This window comes from Brachyistius frenatus, unplaced genomic scaffold, assembly GCF_029030835.1.
Source record: "Brachyistius frenatus isolate BFR_SWC_R1_liver_20210118 unplaced genomic scaffold, ASM2903083v1 Contig_424, whole genome shotgun sequence".
NCBI classification, from domain to species: domain Eukaryota; kingdom Metazoa; phylum Chordata; class Actinopteri; family Embiotocidae; genus Brachyistius; species Brachyistius frenatus.
This window is the reverse complement of record NW_027211023.1, coordinates 67,501-94,020: the sequence shown is the minus strand read 5'-3', so window position 1 is coordinate 94,020 and position 26,520 is coordinate 67,501. Positions and strand designations below refer to the sequence as shown.

Genomic DNA, 26,520 nt, shown 5'->3' with positions numbered 1-26,520 from the left:
GCCGCCAACAGCGACACACACAGAGATCAGAGGACAGAAACACAGACTCTCACTGAGCTGGAAACAAAAATAACATAAATACAATATTTTCAGCTGGACCACCACAGAGGGGGCGGAGCTATAAAGAGTGTCTGTCACTGAGAGTGAGAGATCGAAGTCACGCCGCTGGTCGGCTGAATATGCTGCGACTTTTCAAATTAAAAGCCCATAGAACAATTCCTGCACACGCTGTTGAACTGAACCTGGTTTGATACTAAATGTGTACGTTGAGAATCAGTTTAAAAGAAGCTGATTCAGCTGTTTGGGAGGAGCTCAGCTATGTGAATAAATGCTACTGAACATGAGGAGAAAAGGTTGGAGACCTGGTTGTAGTTTTGTCTCAGTGTTTCTCTGATTTGTCGGCGTATGAAAGTTGCAGAGATGTTTGTTGTTGCATCTCGTTGTTGTTGTTGTTGTTGTTGTGATGAAGATGTGTTCCTCCTCCATTCGTCCCTGCTGCTGCAGACGAAGCTCTCTCTGTGTGTGTGCGTGTAAAACATTTTTCTCTGAGACTCATTTTTCATCTCAGCTGTTCTATTTTTATTTTTTATTTTTATTTTCCGATGAACCGGCTCTGATTGAAACGTTAATGAAACCGGGCCGAAGCCGAACCAGTTACAGTCCTGTGTGTTCATCTTCATCATCCTCATCATCCTCCTCCTCATCCTCCAGTCGTCATCTCGCTCTCACCTCGTTTCTACTCGATAAAACTACAACAAATTAAAAACATCTCGAACAGATCTTTCACCATGAACCTCACTGAAGGAAGTTGAAACTAAAATGTTCTGATCCCCGTTTCTTTCCTTCTGTTGGTGTCAGAAACTTTTTCTTCTGATTTAAAACGTCGTGTTTCTCTTCTTCTGTCAACTTTTGCTTTAACTTCTCGTTAAACGTCCACCGAGTGTTCGTCTCCGTTCAGACTGCAGCTGAACCACATTTGTCTGTGTCTGCATGTGTTGCCGTGGTAACGACGTAGCTACACCAGCGAGGCAGCCTTCCAACGTGGAAGCAAAGTGCCAGCAGACATTTTATCTGTGCGTCTGTCCACAATTTATCTGGTTTTGGTTTTTGAGCTTTTTTGGAATTCAAAAAGTTGATTTAAAAATATTTAAAAGTTCAGTGTTTCAGTAAAAAGTCAGCAGGAAGTCAAAAATATCAACGTAAACAAAGAAAAAAGTCAGTTTTCCTTCCTCCTGGAGATTTGAATCTTCAGCGTTGTTGTGGTTGACTGGGTTTGGTTCCGGGGATCTGGCGCCCCCTCTGTGTGGTTGCAGTACTGCTCCAGGTAAAGACGGCCTCGTAGGCAGGGATTCGGCCGTCTATCAGGCCGTGCAGAGCGCCGAGAAAGACCCGGACCCGAGCGAAGGGGGCTGCCGCAGCGCCGGCATGCAGTCCAAGACCTTCCGGGTTCTGGCCCACCGGACCGGAACCGAGTCCTGTGAGTTCCTCTTTACGCTTCATTTCATTTTGGTTTCTAATAACACAACTTTTACTATGTTGTGTTCGGAACTTTGGTGCAAAAAAACATGAATCCATTTTTCTCATTTAGTAGACATGTTGCAGGGTAACATCATGATGCAGATATTTTTCTGGGGCTCCTCCCCCTGCATTTCCCAGCATGCCCTCTTTCCTAACTATTGAGAATAAAGCAACCGAGTTAACGAGGGGACGTTAGAAGTAAAGTCTGTCTCTGATAATTAAATCTACAGGTCTATTTTATATATTTTTTTTATTTTGAATAACATTTTAAGAAGCTTATTGGTGTCTCCTCTGTTACAGTACTGCAGCAGGAGGAGGAGGAGGTGCTGGAAAGGAGCAGGTAGGCACCAGAGCTCTATTAGACAGCGGCTGACCCCCGGTTCCTCACCTGAACACCTCACCTGCCCTGTTCCTGTGCACTCTCCCCGGCCCCTCCCCTCCCCTGAATCTCCTCACCTGAACCTCCTCACCTGAACCTCCTCATCCATAAACCACCTTCTCCAGTTCACAAAGTGTCTTCCTGATGACCTCGTGTTATTTGACCCCACCCACCCTGAAGGTTGTACACTTCCTTTATGTGATGATCGGTGTGTGTTTTTGTAGAGTTGTATTTTGTTGATTTTTTTTGTTTGTCGTTCTCCCACACAGCTTCATTTTGAACCTGCTCACATGTAATGATCTGGTTTCACCAGCAGGAGGAGCAGCCGGACCCATAAAATCTCTGCTGTGTGCAATTTGTGCAAATTTAAACACACAATTCAACTGTGAGTTCATCTTTATCATTTAAAATAGGAAAATATAAACATGAATGAATAAGTCAGTAGTCAGTGATGAGCGAGTGTTAACGATGCTGATTTAAAACCATCAGACTGATCCGAGGATTTATATTTATTTATATCTAGATATATATATTGATATTAATGTGAGTCGAGCCGTCGGCCCCTGAAGTGTCGCAGCTCTGTTTGTTTTCTGTCGACCTGTTTCCTCTGAAATCTGATCAATGCTGAATATCAGAGGTCTGCAGAGAGGACGGAGAGGCCTTTTAACCCTCCTCCTCCTCCTCCTCCTCGTCCCTCTCCTCCTGCGCCCCTGCGCCCCCCCCCTCCTCCCTGTCTACCCCCTGATGGATGGAGCTTTCTATTCTCCCTGCACTTATTTAATCATCCCTCCATTATGCACCATCGATCCTGCTGCCCCCCCCCCCAACCTCCATCCTCTCGTCAGACTCTGTTTGCTGTCCAATGACTCAACAGGAATCAATAGGAGCAGAGGTCGAGCTTTTATCCGCCAATAAAGAGACTGTGTGTTTTTTTTCTTCTGGCTGTAAATCATCATGAAGGAAGCAACTTGGAAAATCTCCGTGACGAACAAACACAGGAAGAAACGCTGTTTTAATGTTGAGGCCACGGTTGGAAATACATACTGATGAAAAAACTAACATTTTATTTCAATTTCTGAACGCAAAACAGTTTTGCGTCCCAGATTTTAATCCTCGCATTGTTCTAAAGAGAAAAATACAATCAAACTTTATTTGTATGAAACCTGCTGTGTGAATGTTTTATTTTCTTTCTTTTCATCACAAACGCTGCCAAACCTTCTCAGACAGCATCCACTTTCCCACTGGGACTTTTCTACTTCCCAGCTGCTCCTGAATGCACCATCGATTTCACGTACGCCGTCCTGCTGCCTGTACAGCAGCGAACGTGGATTAATCCGCCGCTGAAAATAGTCCCCAACAAATCAGCTTGTGTTTCAGTGACGTTTCAGAAATTGTGCAACAGCTGTTGGAGGATTGTTTTTGGAAAAATGTAATCATAATATTAAAAAAAAAATCATAGGATAATATGCATTTAGGACAATGTGTGTGTGTGTGTGTGTGTGTGTTTGCTCAGTGGGAAGTGTTGACCCTCTCGGCTCGCCGTAGCTTCAGATGACCGTTGTTTTGTGTTTGATGTTCGTTTGTTTGATGAGAACGATTTAGAATTTGGTGTTTCTTGAAGATTTTCAGTCAGTTGTCAGAAACGTGTTGCATTCATGTGGCGATTGGAGAGTCCGACATCAGAGAACCTCAGGACGTCTGAGAAACAGTGTTGAGCTGATTTTATGAGCGTGTTTGTTGCCTGTGAAGACTCTTCATGTGCTGCTGGTGTCTGAAGGGAGATTAGATTTAGTTTTAACTTCAGAAAACAGATCATCTGAGAATGTGTGACGGAGATACTTGATCGTCCGTCTGGTGAATTTGAAGTCTTTTAGCTCGGTTTGGGCTCCACAACAGTTCACACAGAAGTTTGAGGGACTTCCCCGAACATTTTGATTTCTGTTTCCACAGCTTGACCACAATCCTGGGAAGATCTGCTGATGTATAGAAAGTGTGAAGGTCTAAAAGTCTCTCCAAATATAGACAATAAACCCCAGAATTGGTCGAATGGCAAAGATGTGAGATCACAGTGACCTTTGACCCTTGACCAGCAAAATCTAGTCAGTTCATTGTTAAGGCGTTGTGAGCATTTTAACACATTTGAAGATCTTTGATCAGAGGTCAAAGGTTGGTACCAAGTGAATGTTTCAGCCAAGTTTGAAGAAGATCCCTCAAGTTGTTCTTGAGATGTCACGTTCACAAGAATGGGACGGACAGATTAGAGGAACGTGAGGTCACAGTAACTTGAATTTTGACCTTCGACCGCCAAACTCTAATCGCTTCATCCTTGAGTCCAAGTGAACGATTGTGTCACATTTGAAGAAATTAAGCCTGGCCTTTCTTAGATTTCATGTGAATGTGTCAAATTGGGGTCATGGTGACCTTGACCTTTGACCTTTAACCCTTAAAATCTATTCAGTTCATCCTTGATACTAAGGGAATGGTTCTGCCAAATTTTAGGAATTTCCATCTCGGCGTTCTTGAGATATTGTGATCACGGGAACGGGACGGACATCTGGAAAACTTGTTTTCATATTAAAAACATAATATTTGTTGCTGCCGGTTGGTCTGAAGTTGATGAGCGTCGTGTTTTTATTGGACGGTGGTTGACCTGCCAGTTCGAACATCTCGGCTTGTCGTGTTGCTGTGAGAAACCTGAGAGACATCAGACAACAGCTCACCAACGAACAGGTGACCTCAGGTTGTTCGTCGTCATGGTGACCTCTTGTTGTTGTCTCCACACCTGCAGCCTGAAGCGACAGCCGGCCGCTGGTTACAGCTTCCAGCACAACGCTGCCGTCTCCAGGTACAGACATCCACCATCAAACGGATGCTTCTTCATCTCAGGCTCCGCCCACAGCTCAGGCGTGGAGTTGAACCCGTAACCGCCGTGTTCTCAGGAACATGTAACTCTTGAGTAACAAATTTTAACTTCTTCATCGCGTCATCTTCTGAATCAGCGGCTGAATCTGTTCCAGCTTTCACGTGTTTTTACAGCTTTTCTGATTTAACTGCTTTTTTTATCTGAAGGTGAATTTTCTTTGGTTTTCGTTCCTTTTCTGCTTTCTTCATCTAAAGTAACACTTTGTGTGTTTTTTGAATGTATTTTAAGAATTACACAACGCAGTAAGCACTAACTGCTGATTTTGAAGGTCAGCACGAGGCCAGCGGTTTTCATCTGCTTCCTGTTTGTATGCTAAGCTTCACACTAACATTGAAGAACCTGAAATATGTGAAAGAATCACCAGACATTTTTATGTTTTTTCCCCTGTTGGACACACCACACAACAAACAGTTATAGAAGTGAGTTTAAGGCAGTTTTCTGACAGAATTGGTAAAATGGTTTAATTTGGTAGCTGATGGGTTCAAAGTCTGAAACTTTGAGTATTTGTACCATATGGAAAACTCATGAAGTAATTACAAGTTGATTTTAAAAGTATATCCACGTTTTGAGTCATCTGTAATCACAATACAAGACTATTTAGTGTAAAAAAAACCTGAATGAAAGCGAACAGAAATGAAATATTACAAATAGACAAAGTTAGCTAACGACAAACCTTAAAAAGACATAAATTATATAAAAATATCTTTTGTAAAATGAATTACATCTCGAGAACTGTTGGAAACAATGTTTTAGAATCTCTCCACGTAATAACAGCAACTTTTTTACGTTCCTCTCCAGCCAGTACGATCTGCCTCCTGCCATGCATCAGGCTACACAAGCCCCACCCCCGCAGCAGTACCAGCCAATCCCGCAACAGTACCAGCCAATCCCGCAGCAGTACCAGCCAATCCCGCAGCAGTACCAGCCAATCCCGCAGCAGTACCAGCCAATCCCGCAGCAGTACCAGCCAATTCCTCAGCAGTACCAGCAGCCGCCCATGCAGCAGGCCCCGCCCACTCAGCAGACCTCGATTCAGATTCCTCTAGGCTCCGCCCCTCCTAAGGTGGTCAGCACAGCTTGCATCTATCCCTCCCAGCCAGGTGACGTTCAATTTCTATCTTTCTATTCTTATATCTATTTTATACTTCTAAATATGTTTTATTTTAACTTTGTTTTTACTTTTACTTCCCGCAGCCATGGCTCCGCCTCCAGCTCCGGCTCCACTCCCACCCCACCCCCAGCTTCCAGCCGCCGTCCCGGCCCCGCCCCCTTCTGCTCCGTCCCCCTCCAACAGACCCCCTTGGGTGAGCGACACCAACTTCGCCGATAAGTTCGACCCCGGCAAGACAACCACCACCTCCACGAAGGTACAGCCGCTGCCCCAGGCCGCCCCTCCCCCGCCGGCATTCATCCCTAACCCATCCCCCGCCGGACCTGCAGCTCATAGCCCCGCCCCTTTCACACCCAATCCCGCCCCATTCCCTCCAGTGGCGAGGGGCGTGGCCCAGAGGGCGGAGAGGTTTGCCGCCAGCAGCCGTACCCCTCTGTGTGGTGCCTGCAACGGCATCATCAGGTAACGGCCGGCCGCTTCCTGCGCGTCTCTTTCACAATAAAACGTATATAATAATATGTTTTACGTCGCTGTTTCCAGGGGCCCCTTCCTGGTAGCCCTCGGCCGCTCCTGGCACCCCGAGGAGTTCAACTGCCACTACTGCCACATGTCTCTGGCCGACGTCAGCTTCGTGGAGGAGCAGAACAACGTTTACTGTGAGAACTGCTACGAGGAGTTCTTCGCCCCGACCTGTGCCCGCTGCAACACCAAGATCATGGGGGTGAGACGCTCACCTGTACACCTGTTCACCTTGTTCACCTGTTCACCTGTCTACCTGTCTACAGTACAGTTCATTAAAGGAGCGTCCCGTCAGTGTAGCAGCTTTTAGTCACTCCCCAAACATTATCCAGAATTTTCTTTATCTTTCCAAACCTGCTGCAGCAGTTTCAAAACAACAGCGGCTCTTAAAACCTTCTAATTTCACATATTTGTAACATATCAGTTATTAATAATTCTGAATGCTGCATTTGTTTAATGCAGACTTTAGTTTCGGTTTATAAGCAACTTCTTGTAACTGGTAACGGACTGCTGGTGTCCACACAGCAGGGGGCGCTGCCGCACACAGAGGTTACAGCAACTGATTTATTCATTTATTTAATCAGTCAAATTTTGATCCTAAATTGTGTGTTGTGTTGCAGGAAGTGATGCACGCCCTGCGGCAGACGTGGCACACCACCTGCTTCGTGTGCGCCGCCTGCGGGAAAGCTTTTGGAAATAGTCTGTTCCACATGGAGGACGGAGAGCCGTACTGCGAGAAAGGTACGATTCATTTATTCAGGATTGTTAAATAATCTTGTAATACAATTTTATGTGTGTGAAATCTTGGAAAAACTTAATAGTTTAATGTATTTATAATGTCTGAACTCTGAATATAAACAGCCATTAAAAAGAGAAAACTGACAGAAATTTTAATATAATTTTGCTCAATTCTTGTTGTTCTTCTTATTATTAAACCTCTCTGATCACAGGTGATATTTTGCTTTCTTTTAACTTTTACGAACACAGTCCAGACAGGATAATTAATCATCTGGCTTTAAAATGTATGAAACATTTTTATTTAATAAATTCTCCCTTTTTGTTGAAATACATTTAAAAAAAAATAATAATTTAAAAACAAAATCATTTTCTGAACATACATTTTCCTTTAAGTTCATATTTTTGTTTTATTTTTACAAATCCGTCCAGAATTTTACATGTTAACAAATTTCTTTTGTACTTTCTGATCGACAAAGTCTTTAACTTTTCATGTCTGTCGTTTTGTAAACAGGACAATTGTTGTATTCCGGCTAATTTTGTCCATATTTTTTCATATTTCTGAGCAGCAGGTGATTTAAGGATCAATAACTGAGCATGTTGATTTAATATCTTTGCTTTCACACGATTGATGACATGATTTATTCTTGGAGGTCAGAGGTCATAGCTGCCTGTATTCTCTGTGTCTCTGTCAGATTACATCGCCCTCTTCAGCACGAAGTGTCACGGCTGCGACTTCCCGGTGGAGGCGGGCGATAAGTTCATCGAGGCTCTGGGACACACCTGGCACGACACCTGCTTCGTCTGCGCGGTGAGAAACACACAAACACTTCACACAAATATTACATCATCCATCAGCTGATCAGAAAAACGTTACGTAATCGTTTTAGGCCTCAAAAAGCTTCATTTTTTGGGGCTTGTCTGTTTTATTGACACTTTATTGCCCACTTATACTGTAAACCTGACTGCACCACAGGCCTGTCAATCAAACAGCCCCGCCCCCAAACATAACTGTGTTTGAGTCCTAATATCTAATTAATGATAGAATGAAGTCTATTGGAGATTATTTGTAGCCAGCCCCTAGTGGCCCTCGGTGGTATTTCACTTTAAGGCACTTCCGCGCTGACTTCGTTTATTCTAGTTGAGATATCGTCACTGATCCGCTGCCTCCTCTGGTGTTTCTGCAGGTTTGCCACGTGAACCTCGAGGGTCAACCTTTCTACTCGAAGAAGGACAAACCTCTGTGCAAGAAGCACGCTCACGCCATCAACGTGTAGGCACGCCAACTCGCCGCGGATCGGCTCACCGGCGCCGCCGACTTTTACAGACGTGTGTAAAACGCTCTTTACGCAAATACACTTTGGGTTTTTTGCGCATGAATAATGTTTAAAATGCCGCTGCCTGATGGTTCTGCTTCAAAACAGGAACTTCTGCCGCTCCTCCAACACATTTTATTACATACTGTAGGTTTTTTTTCTTATGTTTTCTACCAGAAACTGTTTGTGTGTTCGATGCGCTGTTCAGCTCAGAGTTTGTACGAAGTCCGCGGAGTGCCAAAACAAATAATTACAGACGTTTTTAGTGTTTAATTTTATGACTATGCAATAAAGATGGAAATAAAGAATGTTTATATCTAATATTAAATACACTAATTTAAATGATTTATTATAATTTGTCGTTAGATTGCACATAATTTGGACAAAATACAATTAAATACATTAAAAGTTTTTGAAAAAGGTTTTTACAACTTCATTTTGTGATTCCCTTTTACAATTAAAAAGCTTTTTTAATATTTACATATTTAGGCAACATCTGGAAGTAAAATTATTATAAAATAAATGGTATAATTTTTTTACTGTACTATTTAACTTTTGTAATGTTATTGATTTTGATATAATTCCTTTTGTAAAATGAGCAAATTTACAAATAGATTATAATTAAATGCTGAAGATGTTATAGCTAGATGGCTGATTGGCACACTCGGGACTCCGTATGTTTGACCTGCACAGCTAATATTGCGCTCATCAGACCTTAGACTTGTGTTGGTAATGTGCCTACTCCGACGCCGACTTTTTTAGGTCTTTTGAATGCTACCTTATTGTTTTTATTTCACTTTAAAACTAAAATAATATTTTATTAAAGTTCGGTTCGGCGTTACGGAGTAAAAAAAATCACAGACTGCATAAAAACTAAAAGGTTCATTCATGGCAGAAGATCGAACAGTGACGCTTTATTTTTTCATTTTGAAATATATAAAACGTGTTTATTTGATGGTCTCTGCTCTCGGTCCTGAAGTCGGTCCTCGACCGGTCTTTTCTCAAACCTGCTGGTGGTCCGGACTGACGGGGAGCTGGACAGCAGAGCAGCACATGAAGAAGCCTTACATGAACTGTTTGAAGTCGGACTGGAAGTGAATGTAACACAGTAAAACATGAGCAGGTGAACTCGCTCCAGCAGGTTCACCTCCGAAGCTGAATATAAAAAACACGTCCAGGTGTAGCGTGATGCTGTAGACCATGTTTCTGTAAGATGTGTGACGTAGTGACCCGACATCACCGCCAGTCACACAGTGGGAGGTAGAGGGCTCCTTAGTATCTGGGCTGGACTACTGACCCTGGTACTGACTCAGGTACTGACCCTGGTACTGACCCAGGTACTGAACCAGAGCACTGCGACCACAACCTCAGTGGGAAGTTACATTTGGTGCTAAAAAGTCAAACATTATAAAAAGATGCAAAGAGACACAAAACAACTGAGACTCATCGACTACAAAGAGACACAAAACAACAACAAACAGACAGTTGAGACTCATTTCCGGCTCTCACAGCGTCTCAGTGCATCTGGAGTTGTGTTTTCCAGGTGAACCTGCTCAGGTGAGGCTGACGGTGTCTGAAGGTGTCTGAAGGTGTGATGTGGAGTGAAGCTACTAACCCTCTGTGACATTACGTGCAGTGGGCGTCGCCATCTGACAAATAACCTTGAACTTCGTATTTATTGATCACACTGTGTGATATTTATTGTGAAGCTAATATCTCGTCAGTGCTGCGTTCAGTGCTCATAGAATTATTATACATTGAATTCATGTTAGTTTGTGAATGTTTGACATCACCGTGTGTTTCAGCTGTTGAATTTCTTTTTTTTTTTATTACACTGTAAATGTCCTGAACTGCTGGAGTTTGAATATTTATGACACGATGGCTCCGTTCAAAAAAACAAACTGCAACTTTTGGTTTTAACAAATCTGTGAAAGGACTTTGAAAAAGGTTTCTAAAAGCTGAAAAATATATTGCCTTGTATTAGTGGAGATGAATTGGTTTTATTTTTCTATTCACTTCAATGCAATCAAGGTGGTTTTTAGCAGCATCTGGTGGTCATTGGAGGAACTGCAACTAAACAAATGCAGAGCGGCTTTTAGGTGGAGAAAAGTCTGTCATATTAATTCATTAGACTTTTAAGGGATTTTGTGTGGGCTGAATTTTATTTAAGAGTTTTCAATTCTTTTCAATAAACGCTTTGTTTTAGCATCATCTGGTGGCCATTAAGGGAACTGCAACTAAAACTGCAGGTTTTGGTTTTAACAGATCTGGAAACTTAAAGGACGTTTATGAAAGTTTTTGAAAGCTGATTTTTTAATTTTTTTTTTAAGGTTTTAAGTTCATGTCAATAAAGTAAGCGTGTTTTAGCAGCACCTGGTGGCCATCGGAGGAACTGCAACGTGAACGACACCACAGATATTCTGAACAAATGACGTAGGACTTTTGGTTTAAACAATCTTTATTTTTCAGATGAACTTTGGCGCAAACTTTCCGTGACGAATTTGAAAATGTTCGGATTGAATCGTGCCTTCGCCGTTCGCCACTCTGTGATCCGTTTGTGTCTGAACTTCCACCGGCGCCGTCCGTCGCTCGGCCCGGCCACCGAGTCCGTGAGCTGGTGTACAGTTTTTACTCCGAATTGTACTTTTATACCGTGTGTGTGTTTTTCAGAGGGTGAATGTGTGCATGCAGCAAACAGTTTGTCGCAGCATGTCCGTATATTAGTTTGTGTTTGTGTCAATAAGAGAAGTGCTAACCCCGCTGTGTAACATCACTGAGTGTTTGAAAAGTGAAACTTTATTGATGCCACATTATGATGGAGAGCAGAGGAAGAAGCTGAAGTTACATTAAAACTGTTGACTGACTTTGAGCTGCTTTGCTACTTTTGTTTAACAGGTTTTGAACATTTGAAGAATATCTGTGTTGCAGGTTGAATAAACTATTCAGGTTCATAATTCTGTAAAAAAGGTCAAATTCTTACGATAAAAGGAAAAATTCACAGAAAACATTTATGACTTTCAGAACAAACTTAAACTATTGTAAGAAAAAAAACAACCAGAATGTTAAAACATCGAAACAAGGAAAGAAGAACAAGGAAGAAAGTTTATATTTCAACATTTCAGGTCATCAAAAGTGACAAACATTTACTAATTTTCTTTAACACATTGCAGTTGATGCAGAAAACTGAATCAAGTTTTGATTTATATTAATGTTATTTTAACCTAAAATGAAAGTAAATACAGAAACATTTATCCTTTTACTTAGAATAAACTATTTTTGTTGCTGCTCTGACTCTGTTTTGACCTTCATGAAGTTCCTCTTTCAATTCTTATTAAAAATGTTTTTAGCATTCGTCATAAGTTTTCTGAAACTCTGACGCAAGTGTTGCAACATGAACTGTGTTTGTCACAACTTACTATAACACGCAGACACGCTATTACTATCATTATTATTCTTTTTATTTTATTATTATTACATATTATTATGACTAGTAGTGGTACAGTAGTGGCAGTGGTAAAATGCGTCTGCATGATGTTCCGGTAACCGCCACCAGAGGGAGCAAGGGCCACTTTTAGAATCGATTTCAAATTAAAAGCCAGCAGGTCTCTGAGCAGCAGCGATTGGAAGCACAGAGGAGTAAATAAAGAGTGAGCTCTCACTCTGCCTCTTTGTTGGGAGACTGAAACACCACTTTGAGAACACGTAGACTGAACTACATTATCACTTATATTCATTAATAAGTCATTAACTTTATTCCTATAGCGATTAAAATGTTCATTCAAATTTGTGTATTTACATTTTGAATGATGTCACAGAGAAAGAAGCTCTGTCTATATTATTGACACTAATATTTGTGTTTTAACTTTAAAAAAAAAAAATTAAATTTTTTTATTATTACAAAACGACAATTTAATTTGGTCTTCACCAGCTGCAGTGAAATATATGATTTCTTCATATTTATGTTTTAACATCAGGATTCCAGATATACTGAATACCTCCACATGTAACAACTACAACTACTGAACTTCCCCACGGTGGGATTAATAAACTCTAAAAGGGACCAAAAGAGTCCGTTTTTATCATATTTTGTTCATATTTTCAGTGTTTTTCCAGACAAAGACGTCAAATATAAATTATGTGCTTTATCTGGCGGCGAAACACAGAATTATTAATTTTATCTCAAAAAAATGTGGGGCCTCCAAAGTATATTTACAACACTGCATCAAAAACTACTGGAATCGTTCTTTAAAATATTCACGTGTTTTTTTGTTGTTGTTGTTGTATTCATTGTTGCAAAAAGATCAAACTATACTTCAAGTACCAAAAGTAGAAATACTTATTGTGCAGAATGATGTCTGTTTGAAACAAATTATATTTTTGAGTTTATAAATCGTCATTGAATTTTTACTACTAATAACGCATTATACTGTTGATCATGTTTTACATTGTTAATCTGAACCTGCAAAATAACAAGTAAAGTTATTAAAAAGTAATTTTTAAAAACAGTGTAATATATCCTTCTAAGAAGCAGAAATAAAAACAAATATAAAAGTCCCTTAGAAATGTGCTGCAGGGGAACTCGAAGCCATTCAGAACCTCCATTAAGAAATGAGCACTTTATCTGTACCTGAAAGGTAAAACAAGCACGTGCATGTCCGTGGACCCCCCCCCCCCCCCCCCCCCAGACCGGAAGCTCCGTGGTGCTTTGAGCTGCCGAAGTGAGCCATCGCGTGAGTCACAGACGATCTCTGTCCGGTATTCGGTCTCCTCCGCCTCGAACAAACCGCGGAGCCGAAGAAAAACACCGGAGCGAAGAAAACACAAAACGCTGGAAACGACGTGTTTTGTGACGCGGTGTCCTGCCGGGAGTTGGACGTGAACAAGTACGATGAGATAGCGTCGAAAAGGAGTCGATAATCCGGGAGACGTTTTTAAAGGAACCGGCAGGAAGGTGAGACCTGAATCCCAAAGTTCAGTCCTCTCTGGGCTCCGTCTACCTGCTGGAGCATGCGCAGTCCGCGGGGTTACAGTCCAGCGACTTTCTAAAAGAGCCGTTGGACTTTTCTTGATTGCAGACTTTGTGTGTGTGCGTGTGGATTTTGACGCAGCTTGTTTGTGTGTAATTTGTATTTGAAGTATTTTTATTTAGACTTTTAGAAATTAGTCGGAATTCAGCGACCAGATTTGAAGTTGTTTTGGCTCCAGGTGATAGACGCATCCGGTCCGGGCTGCTGCCGTGGAAAGAAAAGTTAGTTCAGTTTCTGTCGTCGTTTAAAATCCGATGAATGAATAAGAACAAGACATGATGACGTCAAACACACCTTCATGGGCTGTAAACAACCGGACCAACATCACTGTAAACAACCGGATCAACATTATTATAAACAACCGGACCAACATCACTGTAAACAACCGGATCAACATTATTATAAACAACCGGATCAACATTATTATAAACAACCGGATCAACATTATTATAAACAACCGGACCAACATCACTGTAAACAACCGGACCAACATTATTATAAACAACCGGACCAACATCACTGTAAACAACCGGATCAACATTATTATAAACAACCGGACCAACATCACTGTAAACAACCGGATCAACATTATTATAAACAACCGGATCAACATTATTATAAACAACCGGACCAACATCACTGTAAACAACCGGATCAACATTATTATAAACAACCGGATCAACATTATTATAAACAACCGGACCAACATCATTATAAACAACCGGATCAACATTATTATAAACAACCGGACCAACATTATTATAAACAACCGGACCAACATCACTGTAAACAACCGGACCAACATCACTGTAAACAACCGGACCAACATCACTGTAAACAACCGGATCAACATTATTATAAACAACCGGATCAACATCACTGTAAACAACCGGACCAACATCACTGTAAACAACCGGATCAACATTATTATAAACAACCGGATCAACATTATTATAAACAACCGGACCAACATCACTGTAAACAACCGGACCAACATTATTATAAACAACCGGACCAACATCACTGTAAACAACCGGATCAACATTACTATAAACAACCGGACCAACATCACTGTAAACAACCGGACCAACATTATTATAAACAACCGGACCAACATTATTATAAACAACCGGATCAACATTATTATAAACAACCGGACCAACATTACTGTAAACAACCGGATCAACATTACTATAAACAACCGGACCAACATCACTGTAAACAACCGGACCAACATTACTATAAACAACCGGACCAACATTATTATAAACAACCGGACCAACATTATTATAAACAACCGGACCAACATTATTATAAACAACCGGACCAACATTATTATAAACAACCGGACCAACATTATTATAAACAACCGGATCAACATTATTATAAACAACCGGATCAACATTATTATAAACAACCGGATCAACATTACTGTAAACAACCGGACCAACATTACTGTAAACAACCGGACCAACATTATTATAAACAACCGGACCAACATTATTATAAACAACCGGATCAACATTATTATAAACAACCGGATCAACATTATTATAAACAACCGGACCAACATTATTATAAACAACCGGACCAACATTATTATAAACAACCGGACCAACATTATTATAAACAACCGGATCAACATTATTATAAACAACCGGACCAACATTACTGTAAACAACCGGACCAACATTATTATAAACAACCGGATCAACATTATTATAAACAACCGGATCAACATTATTATAAACAACCGGATCAACATTATTATAAACAACCGGATCAACATTATTTTAACAACCGGACCAACATTACTGTAAACAACCGGATCAACATTATTATAAACAACCGGATCAACATTATTATAAACAACCGGATTATTATAAACAACCGGATCAACATTATTTTAAACAACATTATTATAAACAACCGGATCAACATTATTAAACAACCGGACCAACATTAATAAACAACCGGACCAACATTATTGTAAACAACATTATTATAAACAACCGGATCAACATTATTAAACAACCGGATCAACATTATTATAAACACCCGGATCAACATTATTATAAACAACCGGATCAACATTATTATAAACACCCGGACCAACATTATTATAAACAACCGGATCAACATTATTATAAACAACCGGACCAACATCACTGTAAACAACCGGACCAACATTACTATAAACAACCGGACCAACATTATTATAAACAACCGGACCAACATTATTGTAAACAACCGGACCAACATTATTATAAACACCCGGATCAACATTATTATAAACAACCGGACCAACATTACTGTAAACAACCGGACCAACATTACTATAAACAACCGGACCAACATTATTATAAACAACCGGACCAACATTATTGTAAACAACCGGACCAACATTATTATAAACACCCGGATCAACATTATTATAAACACCCGGACCAACATTACTGTAAACAACCGGACCAACATTATTATAAACAACCGGACCAACATTATTGTAAACAACCGGACCAACATTATTATAAACACCGGATCAACATTATTATAAACACCCGGACCAACATTACTGTAAACAACCGGACCAACATTAATTGGTTGCTGTTTGCTGCAGTTTGTTTACTGTCTCGGCTCACCAACATACTTTACATAACTCTTGTGTCATTATATTTGTATTAATACTCAGATTAAAGCAGCTGATTATTAATCAGTTAAACTTATTTAATCGAGCGAACTTTCAAAGCTCGTAAAGTTTTGCGTTAGCACACTCTTTTTTTTAAGTCTAAATATTTCTGATGTTTTTATTTCAACTTCTTGGATTTCGTTAAAACCGCTTGTTGAGCTAGTTAGCATTGGGCTAACTGTGTACCAGGGTCAACTCAGATTTTGTGTGATTTAAGGCGGCTGGTCGTGGAGGCTCTCTGAACATCTGCAGCCGGACTGAGGAGCACCTTTCTGCTCACCTGGGGGACGTTCACTGCCCCAGTATGCTTTTTATTTACAGTAATTTAAATGAACACTGCAGTAAATAGGAAACACGACCCGTCAGTCACGTGGCCTTCATATTTACACATTTACAGTAACTGGATGTAACGAAGTACATTTACTCAAGTACAATATTAAAGCACTTTACCAGAGTATTTCCAGGCAGATGATGTACTTTATTTTATTGCACTACTTTAATTGCTTTTTCAGGTTCCAGTTTTTCCTTTAAATTGTAATTTTTGTGATAAACTAAAGGATTAAAATGTTCCTTTTATTTACAACAGGAGCTTCTCCTTCATAATCCATCAATAGAAATCCCTCTCAGATTAAATGTAAAAAACGCATCATGATTTAAAGCTGATATGAGTTCTCACAGGACATAAACATATAATGAAGTTATGAAAAAATGATGCATTTCTGCACCATAAAAAAACAAACGGACAGTTTATTAATGATGATTTATGATGTACAATAATTTAATTGTAATATTAATCTAAGAAAACAACGTGTCAGTAAAACTCTGCTTTTTCTTTTAATAGTTGATGTACTTTTTCCTGATAATACTCCCATATTTATGAATACTTTTACTTGTTCTGGAGTTACTTCTTCAGCCACTGCTTTATCAGTACAAATTCAACATTATATTAAATACTACAGATTAAATAACCTTCAATCAACTGAATTGATTAATAAAAGAATTGAAGCTGCCTTTTTATTAATCAGTGTGTCGTAAAAGTTTAAACTAATCCGTTTTATTTTCTGGTAAAAGAAATAAAGTCTAAACTTTATTGATCACGTATATGAGGATTCCTTTAATTATTTCAGGGTGTTTTTATCGTCTCAAACAAAATCCTGATCTTCCATTGAAGTCAGGTAATTATAAACCAATAATACAATAATTTAGTAAGTTTAAATAGTAAAAGTTGATGATAAATTTGGGTCTGAAAAGGAGTTGGTTTTTTTTTAGATGTTTTGACATCAGCATTTAGATCAGATTAATTTTACAACATAACATTGATTATTTATTTTTTTGTGCATAAATTTGACATCCTGAACTGTTTAATTAGTAAAACCCAAAGAATCAATGTGTGTGTGTGTGTGTGTGTGTGTGTGTGCGTGCGTGCGTGCGTGTGTGTGTGTGTGTGTGTGTGTGTGTGTGTGTGTGTGTGTGTGTGTGTGTGTGTGTGTGTGTGTGTGTGTGTGTGTGTAAACATGTGAACTTTGCATGCAGCCCAACAACCCTTCGAGTTTCCTGCCGTGTTTGCGTGAATCCGTCGGCGACATCGTTGATCTTCAGTTTCGAGCAGCAGCTCAAACTGAAGTTTCATCACAACTTTTCAGATGTTTTTTCTTGCGCCGCCGGTCCGTGAACACGGTGCAGTATTTGGCAGGAAGTGAGGTGTAACGGTGCCGTCGGGCAATGGCCGACCATGTTGACCAAATAATTTAGTATTTTTACCCCAAAAAAGGTTTGTTTTGTTTGTTCGCCTCTTTTTCTCTCCGTCACCTCATCGGCTGCTGTGATTGGTCGTCACTCTTTACGTATAAACATCTTTCGTCACTACGTTAATGTGTCGTAAACATTCAGACTTGTTGAAAAGGATTAAAACTTCACTCTGATGCTCATGTAAATATTAAAACACGTTTCTGGTGAAGGAATATCATCTAAGACTAAGATAATATAAAATAATCTGCACCTATTGTCCTAATTTAAAGTCTTTTAGCTCAAAGTTCTGTTTACTTGTTTACCTTTGATGCAGATCAACAATCAATAACTTGATTTGTCAGCAGGTGAGTTTCACCCTCATTTTAAAGATTAAATGTTGGCAGGTCTTTGAAGAATAGTCGAGAAGTTCACAGTGAATATGAAATGATTTCTATTTTTTAAATTGCGCAGTGCATGATGGGAAAATACAATGAATATACACCATAAAACTGCTCTATTGTCCAATCAGAGAGGACTATTTACCCCCCCCCCCACCCAGTGAGGGCGGAGGGAGTGTTAGAAGTTAAAATCTAACATTATCCGAGTGACAGCTGTACATTCCTCAGCCGAGCTGTTACCGAAATAACAGAGCGGCTGACAGACGAGTGACGAGCTGTTGTTCTCCGAGACGCCCAATAAACACCAATATTCATTATTTAACTGGTGTAGTAATCCATAACTGTCACTCATCACAAAACCCAAAAGAAGTTAGAGCGGATTCACCCAGAGCTGGTTTGTTCTTCCTGTAGTTTCTGAGTCGTGTTTCAGATTTGAACCAAACGACTGGAACAACTTTATTATTGTTCTTTCAGACTTCATGAAGCGTCTCTCTGATTATTCGCTGCTGTCACTCGGTCTTTGTTGATCTATTCTTACCGGGACACCGGACCCGCTCGGTACCGGGACCGGACCGCTCTCCAGGGAAAGATCCAGTAATGCTGGGAACGTCTGCTGCTGGTTTCACGTTTAGTTCGTTAATCAATACGTTTACAGAATATTTTGACAATCAAATAATCAATTTACTAATTTTTTTAAAGGAAAAATATCAAACATTTGTAAATATTGTGACTGTCGGTGAATTTCTGAGTTTTGAGCCGTTGGTCAAATAAAAACGAGACATCAAAGACGTCTTGTTGATCCGTATTTGTTCTTGTAGACGAAGAAGTTTATTGATTTAATGGAGGAAACGATCGTCAGGTGAATAAATGATTAATAAATCTTGGTTCTGCCTGTTTTTAGACCCGTTCTTTAAGAACCGACATGTTGGACAGGAAGCTGCTTTCAGAGCGGCTTTTTAAAAAAACCATGAAGGAAACACGTTGTTGTTGTTGTTGTTGTTGTTGGAAAAGTAGAGACATAAACGGGTCTTTACCCCGGTTCTTAGAAGATTCATAAATTGAATCAGCTGTGAACCAGAACCAGAACCAGAAGCAGGTCTGTGTTGGTTTTGGTTCTGGTTCTGGTTCTTCATCATCAAATGAACTCAAAGACTTTTCCCTCCTTTTGCATGTTTTCTATCTGTGGATGTTGTTTGTTTATTATCTGCTCTGGAGTTTCCACATTTTCAGAATCGTTTCAGGCATATATGCTGATAATAATAATAATAATAATAATGATAATGATTGTGAGAAATGTATATTTTATGATTGTAAAATTTGCTTGCAAAACTCCCCAAGAAACTCGTCGGACCTCCAAACTTCCCTCCTTCCTGCTGGGACGTTCCCAGTTCAACACGGTGACTTTTCCCACTTTGAGGTTGGAACTTTCCCACTTCCCAGATAGCTCCTGAACGCATCGCTCGTTGTACCTTCATGATATGAGATAAATGTGGTTTTAACTTTATGCTCATTCAGCCATGCATCTTGCTGTTTCTATTATTTTGTCCACTTCATTTGTATCAGAGAGCTTCCTGTTGGTTTCAACCTCAAATGTATGAATCCTCCAGATGAAACTCCAAACATCCATCTGCAACAGGAAAACTCCTCAGCTGCTCTTCGTCACCCCCCCCCCCCCTCCCGCGCTCCTGTAGTTTCTCTCCTTTATGTCGGTGCGACAGCTTCAATGGATTCCCTGTCGTCTTCCTCCCTCTGTTTTCTGAAGGTGTGTTTTAAAAGCAGCAGAGCTGATGATGTGTGTTGTGTAGAAACAGATCCTTCTTTCTCCCTGTCCTCCTCCTCCTCCTCCTCCTCCTCCTCCTCCTCCTCCTCCTCCTCTCCGGCTGTGTTTCCAGTCTCGAAGCCCGAGGATCAGATTACTCCGGGAGTCTCGGAGGTTCTCTGGCGAGGTGGCAGTGGTGGAGGAGGGACGGAGGAGGAGGAGGCAGGGAAGGAGATCAGGTTTCACATCTCCAGCGCTCTCCTCTGTCTGCCTTCCCCCCCCCCCCTCCAGAGGACTGGAGACAGAGTGGCTGAGCTGGGGAGGAAAACATGCAACCCTCCTCCTCCTCCTCCTCCTCCTCCTCCATACGTCCAGCCTCTCTGCTGCAGCAGGGCAGATAAATAAAGGCAGTAAATGGGAGGCGAGCACACAGAGGGACGATTCTTCACCTCCTCCGCGGCCCCCCCGTCCCTGCAGAGATATTTTATATCCTGCGCTGTGTTTTCATTCTCCTGGATGTGTGGCAAAGGTGAAACGGCTGCAGGCAGACCTTCGGCTTCCTGCAGGAGGAGGTCGGAGCTCCTGGAGGAGGAGGAGGAGGTTGGATGGAGGAGGAGGTTGTAGCTCCTGGAGGAGAAGAAGGTGGTTGGATGGAGGAGGAGGTTGTAGCTCCTGGAGGAGAAGGAGGTGGTTGGATGGAGGAGGAGGTTGTAGCTCCTGGAGGAGAAGAAGGTGGTTAGATGGAGGAGGAGGTTGTAGCTCCTGGAGGAGAAGGAGGTGGTTGGATGGAGGAGGAGGTTGTAGCTCCTGGAGGAGAAGGAGGTGGTTGGATGGAGGAGGAGGAGGTTGTAGCTCCTGGAGGAAGAGGAGGAGGAGGTGGCTCTTGGCTGCAGCAGTATCGTTGGTTTTGTAGCTTCTGGACTTTTTGTTTTTTGGGCAGAAAGCCTGGATTTGTTTGTGTAAGATGTTAAAGAGGTGAACAGGTAACAGATTCTACCTGTGATTTATCTTCTGATTTATCTTGTTTCCATAGTTACGAATATAAACACAACACTTTTGTGTTTTGCTCCTATTTTTCATGAATTAAAGTAAAAATTCTGAGACTTCTTTTAATGCTCACAAAAGGTTCAATTTTCGTCAATGAACTAAACAAGATTAGAAAAAAAAGAAGAAATTGTAAGGTCAAAACTTTTAATTTGAAATGGATACAGGAAGTTGTGGCATGCTGTGTCCTACCTGTACTATTGACTTTAACTCATTTACCTCATAAAACAGTTTAACGTTTGCTGAATTCAAATCTGTTTACCCACAATGCAAGTGGAACAGTCCAGAAACACTTTAAAGGTTCATATTTTAACTTTACAATGTTTTATTTTCAGTTTTGATATTTAGTTATAGTTATATTTTTAAGGCTCATTGATGTCAGTGACGCTCTGTTCTGATTGGCTGATGCATGCTCAGGTCACCCACAGATTTTCTTCGGTCTTGTAACTTGCTAGCTTTGTGACACAACGACAGGTCTGTGTTTTTTTTCTTCAGCATTAAAGGTCGAACCAGTTGGCCATGCTGACATCACTGAGTTTATGACATCACATACTTACAGGAAGTCCAAACGGCACCGCTGCACAATTCAGTGCGTGAGACTGTTGAAACTTTAACAGGTTTTTTTGCACCGCGTCGTTCTTTATTATCAAAAACAAATATAAATCTGAATTTACCTTTAAGATTAGTTCAGTTGGAGATTCTTCCCGTCTGCCGCCAGCTGAAGGTTGAAGCAGCCTCCACGTCCTCCGTCCTCTCCGTCTGCTCTGTCCTCCGTCCTCTGTCCTCCACGTCCTCTCTGTCCTCCGTCTCCAGCGGTCCTTTAATGGTATCGATCTCTGCTGCAAATACACTCTGAATAATTCAGACCGGCTCACCGCAGCGCTTCCAGTCCAACCTGCTGGGAAAACTCATTATGGGTGGTGGCGTGAGGTCACGTGATTCTGAGGTCACGTGATTCTCAGGTCACGTGATTCTCAGGTCACGTGATTCTCAGGTCACGTGATTCTCAGGTCACGTGATTCTGAGGTCACGTGATTCTGTGAGGTCACATGACAGGTGGGAAAAAAAAAAGGCGACTGCATTCCTGCAGCGTTGAAAGCGTCTGAAGAGTTGAACCGAACCGCAGCAGAGTCGGATCACAACGAAGCTTTCTGTTCTTTCACCACAAAACACACAAAAAGCACATCACACAGCTGAGGAGCGTTTTCTGACTTTCAACCGGAGGTCAGCGAGTCGTTGCTTCAGTCAGCGTTTCTACTTCACAGCTCTTTGTTTGAAGTTTATGTTCCAACGTCGAGAGCGTCGCTATCGACTCGTCTTTTAACCGACTATATCGGCTTTTCTTCTGCGTTCTGGGGGGTTCAGGTGCTCGTGGTTACGGGTGACATCATATTTATTTTATTGGAGTTCTCTCAGAAATGTTTCATCCGAGTCTAATAAATAGTTTAATGTAGATGAAGTCTCAGATCTCCGTCTGCAGGTTTCTCACCTCGTTCGAGGCTCCAGCTTCATTCTTGAGACGGATTTTCTTTCCTCTGGCGGTAATCCTGCTGCCTGATAGGTGCACTGATCCCGCTGAAGTGACGGTGACCTCTGACCCCTGACCCCTGCGTCCTGAATCGCCTTGTCAGCTCTCTGCTAACAGAAGCGTCTTCACGCTGATCCTTCAGCCAGCTGATTCCAGATGTTTGTGGTGGTTTGTTTCAGCGACGTGTTCGTCATGGTGCCGTTTATTATCTGAAGGAATCTGCTGTCTGTCGATGTTCAGCCGGTTTATTTTTTTATTTTATTGTTGCAGCTGCTAATGAACATGCAGGAAAATCAATGTTTAAATCGCTTTGGCTCAAAAACGTTGATGCCAAGATGTTATAAAGTTTGTGAAAGCGACTATCAATGTGTTGAAATGTGGGAAAGGGAGGCCTTCGTTACCATGCCAACAGTAAGAACCACGCCCCCCATCACGGTGGAGGAGGAGCTTCAGGACATTCAGGTCTAAAGAGTTAACCAAGCTCAAATCATGAGACTGTTTTTACTTCATTAAATTGAGCTTTTTATTGAGTGAAAGTCGAGTTGATCTGTTTAAAGAATGAAACGTCTGAGGACTGAAATCTGCAGCGAAGCGTTTATTCTTGGCTGCTTTCCATCCAGCACCCCCCCACCCCCATTTCTGGTCTTTAATTTCAATTAGCGGTCCACTTTGATGGCATCAGCTTCTCCTCGTCCCTCCATCCTCGTCCCTCCGTCTTCGTCCTCCTCTGTTGGTTTTGCGAAAGCCAGCCGGCTTCAACTGCTGCGATCAGAAGTCTGAACGACTCGCTTCCACTTCCTGCCGCCGTCCGGCGCACACACGCACGCACACCGAAGACGGCGGCTGTGTGGGGCCTACCGGCCGGCTCTGGGCCGTCGTCATGGCAGCCATAAAAGGATGTAAATCTGTAGATGTCTCCGGGGCAACGAGATGCTCAACAGAGACGCAGCTGTGTGTTACTGCAGGTTCATATCAGACCGCAGCTGTCTGATGATGAAATATAAACGTTTCCCAATCAGAGTGAAGACTTCTGATCAGCTGACTTGTTAATGGCTGAAAACGAGGCGCTGCAGCGAGAGCAGAATAAACTCCTCAAACAGCTTCATGCAGAAACACGATCCGTCTGGAGGTTCATTTATTCTGCTGTGAAACTGCTGAAGGAGAAGACGACGCAGAGGCCGTGAAATCTCAGGAAACTAAACATGATCATATCGGAGAGTTGGACGTGACCTGGTTGAACGTCTGCATCAGTTTGGACCGTTTTCTCTGTCGTCCTTCTAAACTTTGGTTTTGCAACTGAACCAGAAAGATGATTCATTAAACGTCTCAAAATATGTTCGTCTTCTTCAGAGTTGCAGTATTTAAATATACAGTTCAGGTTCGTGGTGTAACAGTGTTTAAAGTTCTCCGTACGTCTGCAGGTTTGGGCTCAAAATTCTGTACGATTTTGTTCAAGCAGAGAAAACCAAAATACATGCAGAAATGAATGTTTTGTAATTTAGTTTTTTAAGGAATGAAGACATTCAGTTTGCTCTGTGGAGTTTGTGTACCGTCATAAATAGAGTTGTGACAGGAAGTGAAAGTCTGACCCGGAACACAACGCTGCGCAGCGTTAACCCCCGACAGGGCTGTGATGGAAAAAACATTTAACAGATAAATGTTCAATTTAGTCACATTATTAATCAACTAATCAAGTAATTGATCCATTATTGGGCTTCACATTCGAGAGGGAAGTCAGAAACGGAAGAAAAATCTGTTTCCATCAAATCAGGAGTTGATTTGAAAAGAGATCAGAATAATATTTATTTTGACAGTTACTGTCTTGACGGTGACCTTTTATTTTGACGGTGACCTTTTATTTTGACGGTGACCTTTTATTTTGACAGTGACCTTTTATTTTGACAGTGACCTTTTATTTTGAGTTTCCAGCAGATCAGAAGTTGATTTAAGAGATCGTAACACCTGATCATCATATTTCTGTTTACATGATCAGATTCAGTCGGAGGTTTTTGTCCTCCACTTCCTGTCTGTAGTTGTTTGCGTGCAGCAGTGATGCAGCTGCAGCAGTGCAGCAGCAGCGTGTGGTGGTGTCCGGAGGTGAATCCTGCGACCGTCCCACCTCACCGGGACGTCCTCTGTGTTGACGTGCCGTCACGGCCTCCGTTCCTCCGGTCGACGCTCCGACCGGTTTCTCAGCTTTCCCGGCAGCCTGCGGTTTCACACCTTCATCACACGTCACTCCGCAAAGGAATTTGCATCCACAGCCGTCAGCTGTTTAACAGCAGAGCTGCTGCTGGCTGCGACTCAGAGATCAAACTCTCCTCTGAGATCATGAATATCCGTCGGCTCTTTAAAACAGTCGGTGTGTTTGCTGCGACATCACACTTAAAGAATCACTGCAGCAAAATAATAAAGGCTGCTGTTATGCAACGATTCACTTTCACAAAAATCAAAGTAAGAAACACAGAAAGCAGCTGAACAACAAGCAGCTTCATCAAAGGAAATAAATCAGATCGGACAATCAAACAATTAAATCAAAGTGTGAACAGTAGATGACATCATCAAAAAGAAACCGAGTTCACACACTTTAAAAAACACGGTTTTACATGAAATATAATGCATACCATATCTCCGTGGCAATTAATAGATTTAACGAAAACATGAGGATAAAAATGAAGTTTGTTCCTTTTTAGCTCACAGTTAAATAAAGTCTTGGAAAGTTCCTTTTTCCTCGACATGTTTTTTTAAAACCCAGAAAAACACAAATACATTCATACATGACAAAAATCTGAACTTCCCCGCCCACCTATGCTAGAAACCTGTCAAATCAAGCCAGCCCCGCCCCTAAATGTTGGAGGCAGTCCCTGGTGGCTCTTCGTGGTACTACACTGGAAGACCGTGTGGTTGGCTGTCAGACTTGTGGGGTGTTTTTTATCATTTCCACAGAAGTACCATAAAATATTGTGATAATCTTGAAGTCTATATTTTATTTTATTTTCCAACCAGAGCGTTTCTTCCTGTTTGGGGGTGAAAAAATGTTTCATTCCTCTTCATCCTCGTGTGTGGGAGAGAACGATCTGGTTTTCCCTCCGTCGCTCTCTTTTTCTTGGCACCGCCTCTCCGGCCATAAACGAGGTGTGTGTGTGTGTCTGTGTGTGTGTGTGTGTGTGTGTGTGTGTGTGTGTGTGTGTGTGTGTGTGTGTGTGTGTGTGTGTGTGTGTGTGTGTGTGTGTGTGTGTGTGTGTGTGTGTGTGTGTGTGTGTGTGTGGGCAGCAGCAGCTGTTTTTTCACCAACCTCGTGACCGTTCTCAGCCCCCGTCTTCGGACATCTATTTTCTCCTCGTCTGTTCTATAATAACTCAGCGGCTGGATCCCCACCGCTGTCAGGGAAACACACACACACACACACACACACACACACACACACACACACACACACACACACACACACTGTTTCTCTAAAGCTCATCAACACACTTTTCCGCACCGTCTCCGAGTCTTTTTCCAGCTGAGTGTGTTAGTTTTGGCGGCAGCAGGGTGGTGTTGGAGGAGGAGGAGGAGGAGGAGGAGGAGGAGGAGGAGGAGGAGGAGGAGCATCATCCTCCACACCATGCTCACGGCTAGCCCTGATTATGTGAGCAGTTTTACTCTATTTTGAACCACCATGTCATGTCTTTTATTTTGATAGTGACCACTTTGACTTTTATTTTGACATTGACTGTTGTTCTGCAAACTTCCTGTAATGTTTGTTTACGAAGTGAGTCCATGTTGTCTTTGTCTTATCGTCTCCCATTAAATACGTTGAGGTCAAAGGTCACGGCCAGGTTACAGATGGTCTTAATGTCT

General features: G+C 41.6%; 2 protein-coding genes across 7 annotated transcripts in view; both read left to right on the top strand.

Annotated features, from left to right (window-relative positions):
* LOC138637018 (LIM domain-binding protein 3-like) overlaps window positions 1-11,365 on the top strand; it is a 28,411-nt gene extending 17,046 nt beyond the window's left edge. For 3 of the 5 annotated variants that reach the window (XM_069725438.1, XM_069725437.1, XM_069725439.1), the window contains 6 exons: window positions 5,619-5,920; window positions 6,015-6,393; window positions 6,472-6,652; window positions 7,071-7,191; window positions 7,881-7,996; window positions 8,373-11,365. In XM_069725438.1, coding sequence (XP_069581539.1) covers window positions 5,619-5,920; window positions 6,015-6,393; window positions 6,472-6,652; window positions 7,071-7,191; window positions 7,881-7,996; window positions 8,373-8,462 — 1,189 coding nt within the window. In that variant the 3' untranslated portion in view covers window positions 8,463-11,365. Of the gene's footprint in view, window positions 1-1,313; window positions 1,478-1,818; window positions 1,859-4,685; window positions 4,743-5,618; window positions 5,921-6,014; window positions 6,394-6,471; window positions 6,653-7,070; window positions 7,192-7,880; window positions 7,997-8,372 lie in introns of all 5 variants that reach the window. The other 2 variants (XM_069725440.1, XR_011312335.1) reach the window with 2 other exon arrangements.
* A 1,928-nt stretch (window positions 11,366-13,293) lies between these two features.
* LOC138637022 (bone morphogenetic protein receptor type-1A-like) overlaps window positions 13,294-26,520 on the top strand; it is a 35,887-nt gene continuing 22,660 nt past the window's right edge. For both annotated transcript variants that reach the window (XM_069725453.1, XM_069725452.1), the window contains exon 1: window positions 13,294-13,452. The gene's annotated coding sequence lies outside the window, so the exon portion shown is untranslated. The remainder of the gene's footprint in view (window positions 13,453-26,520) is intronic.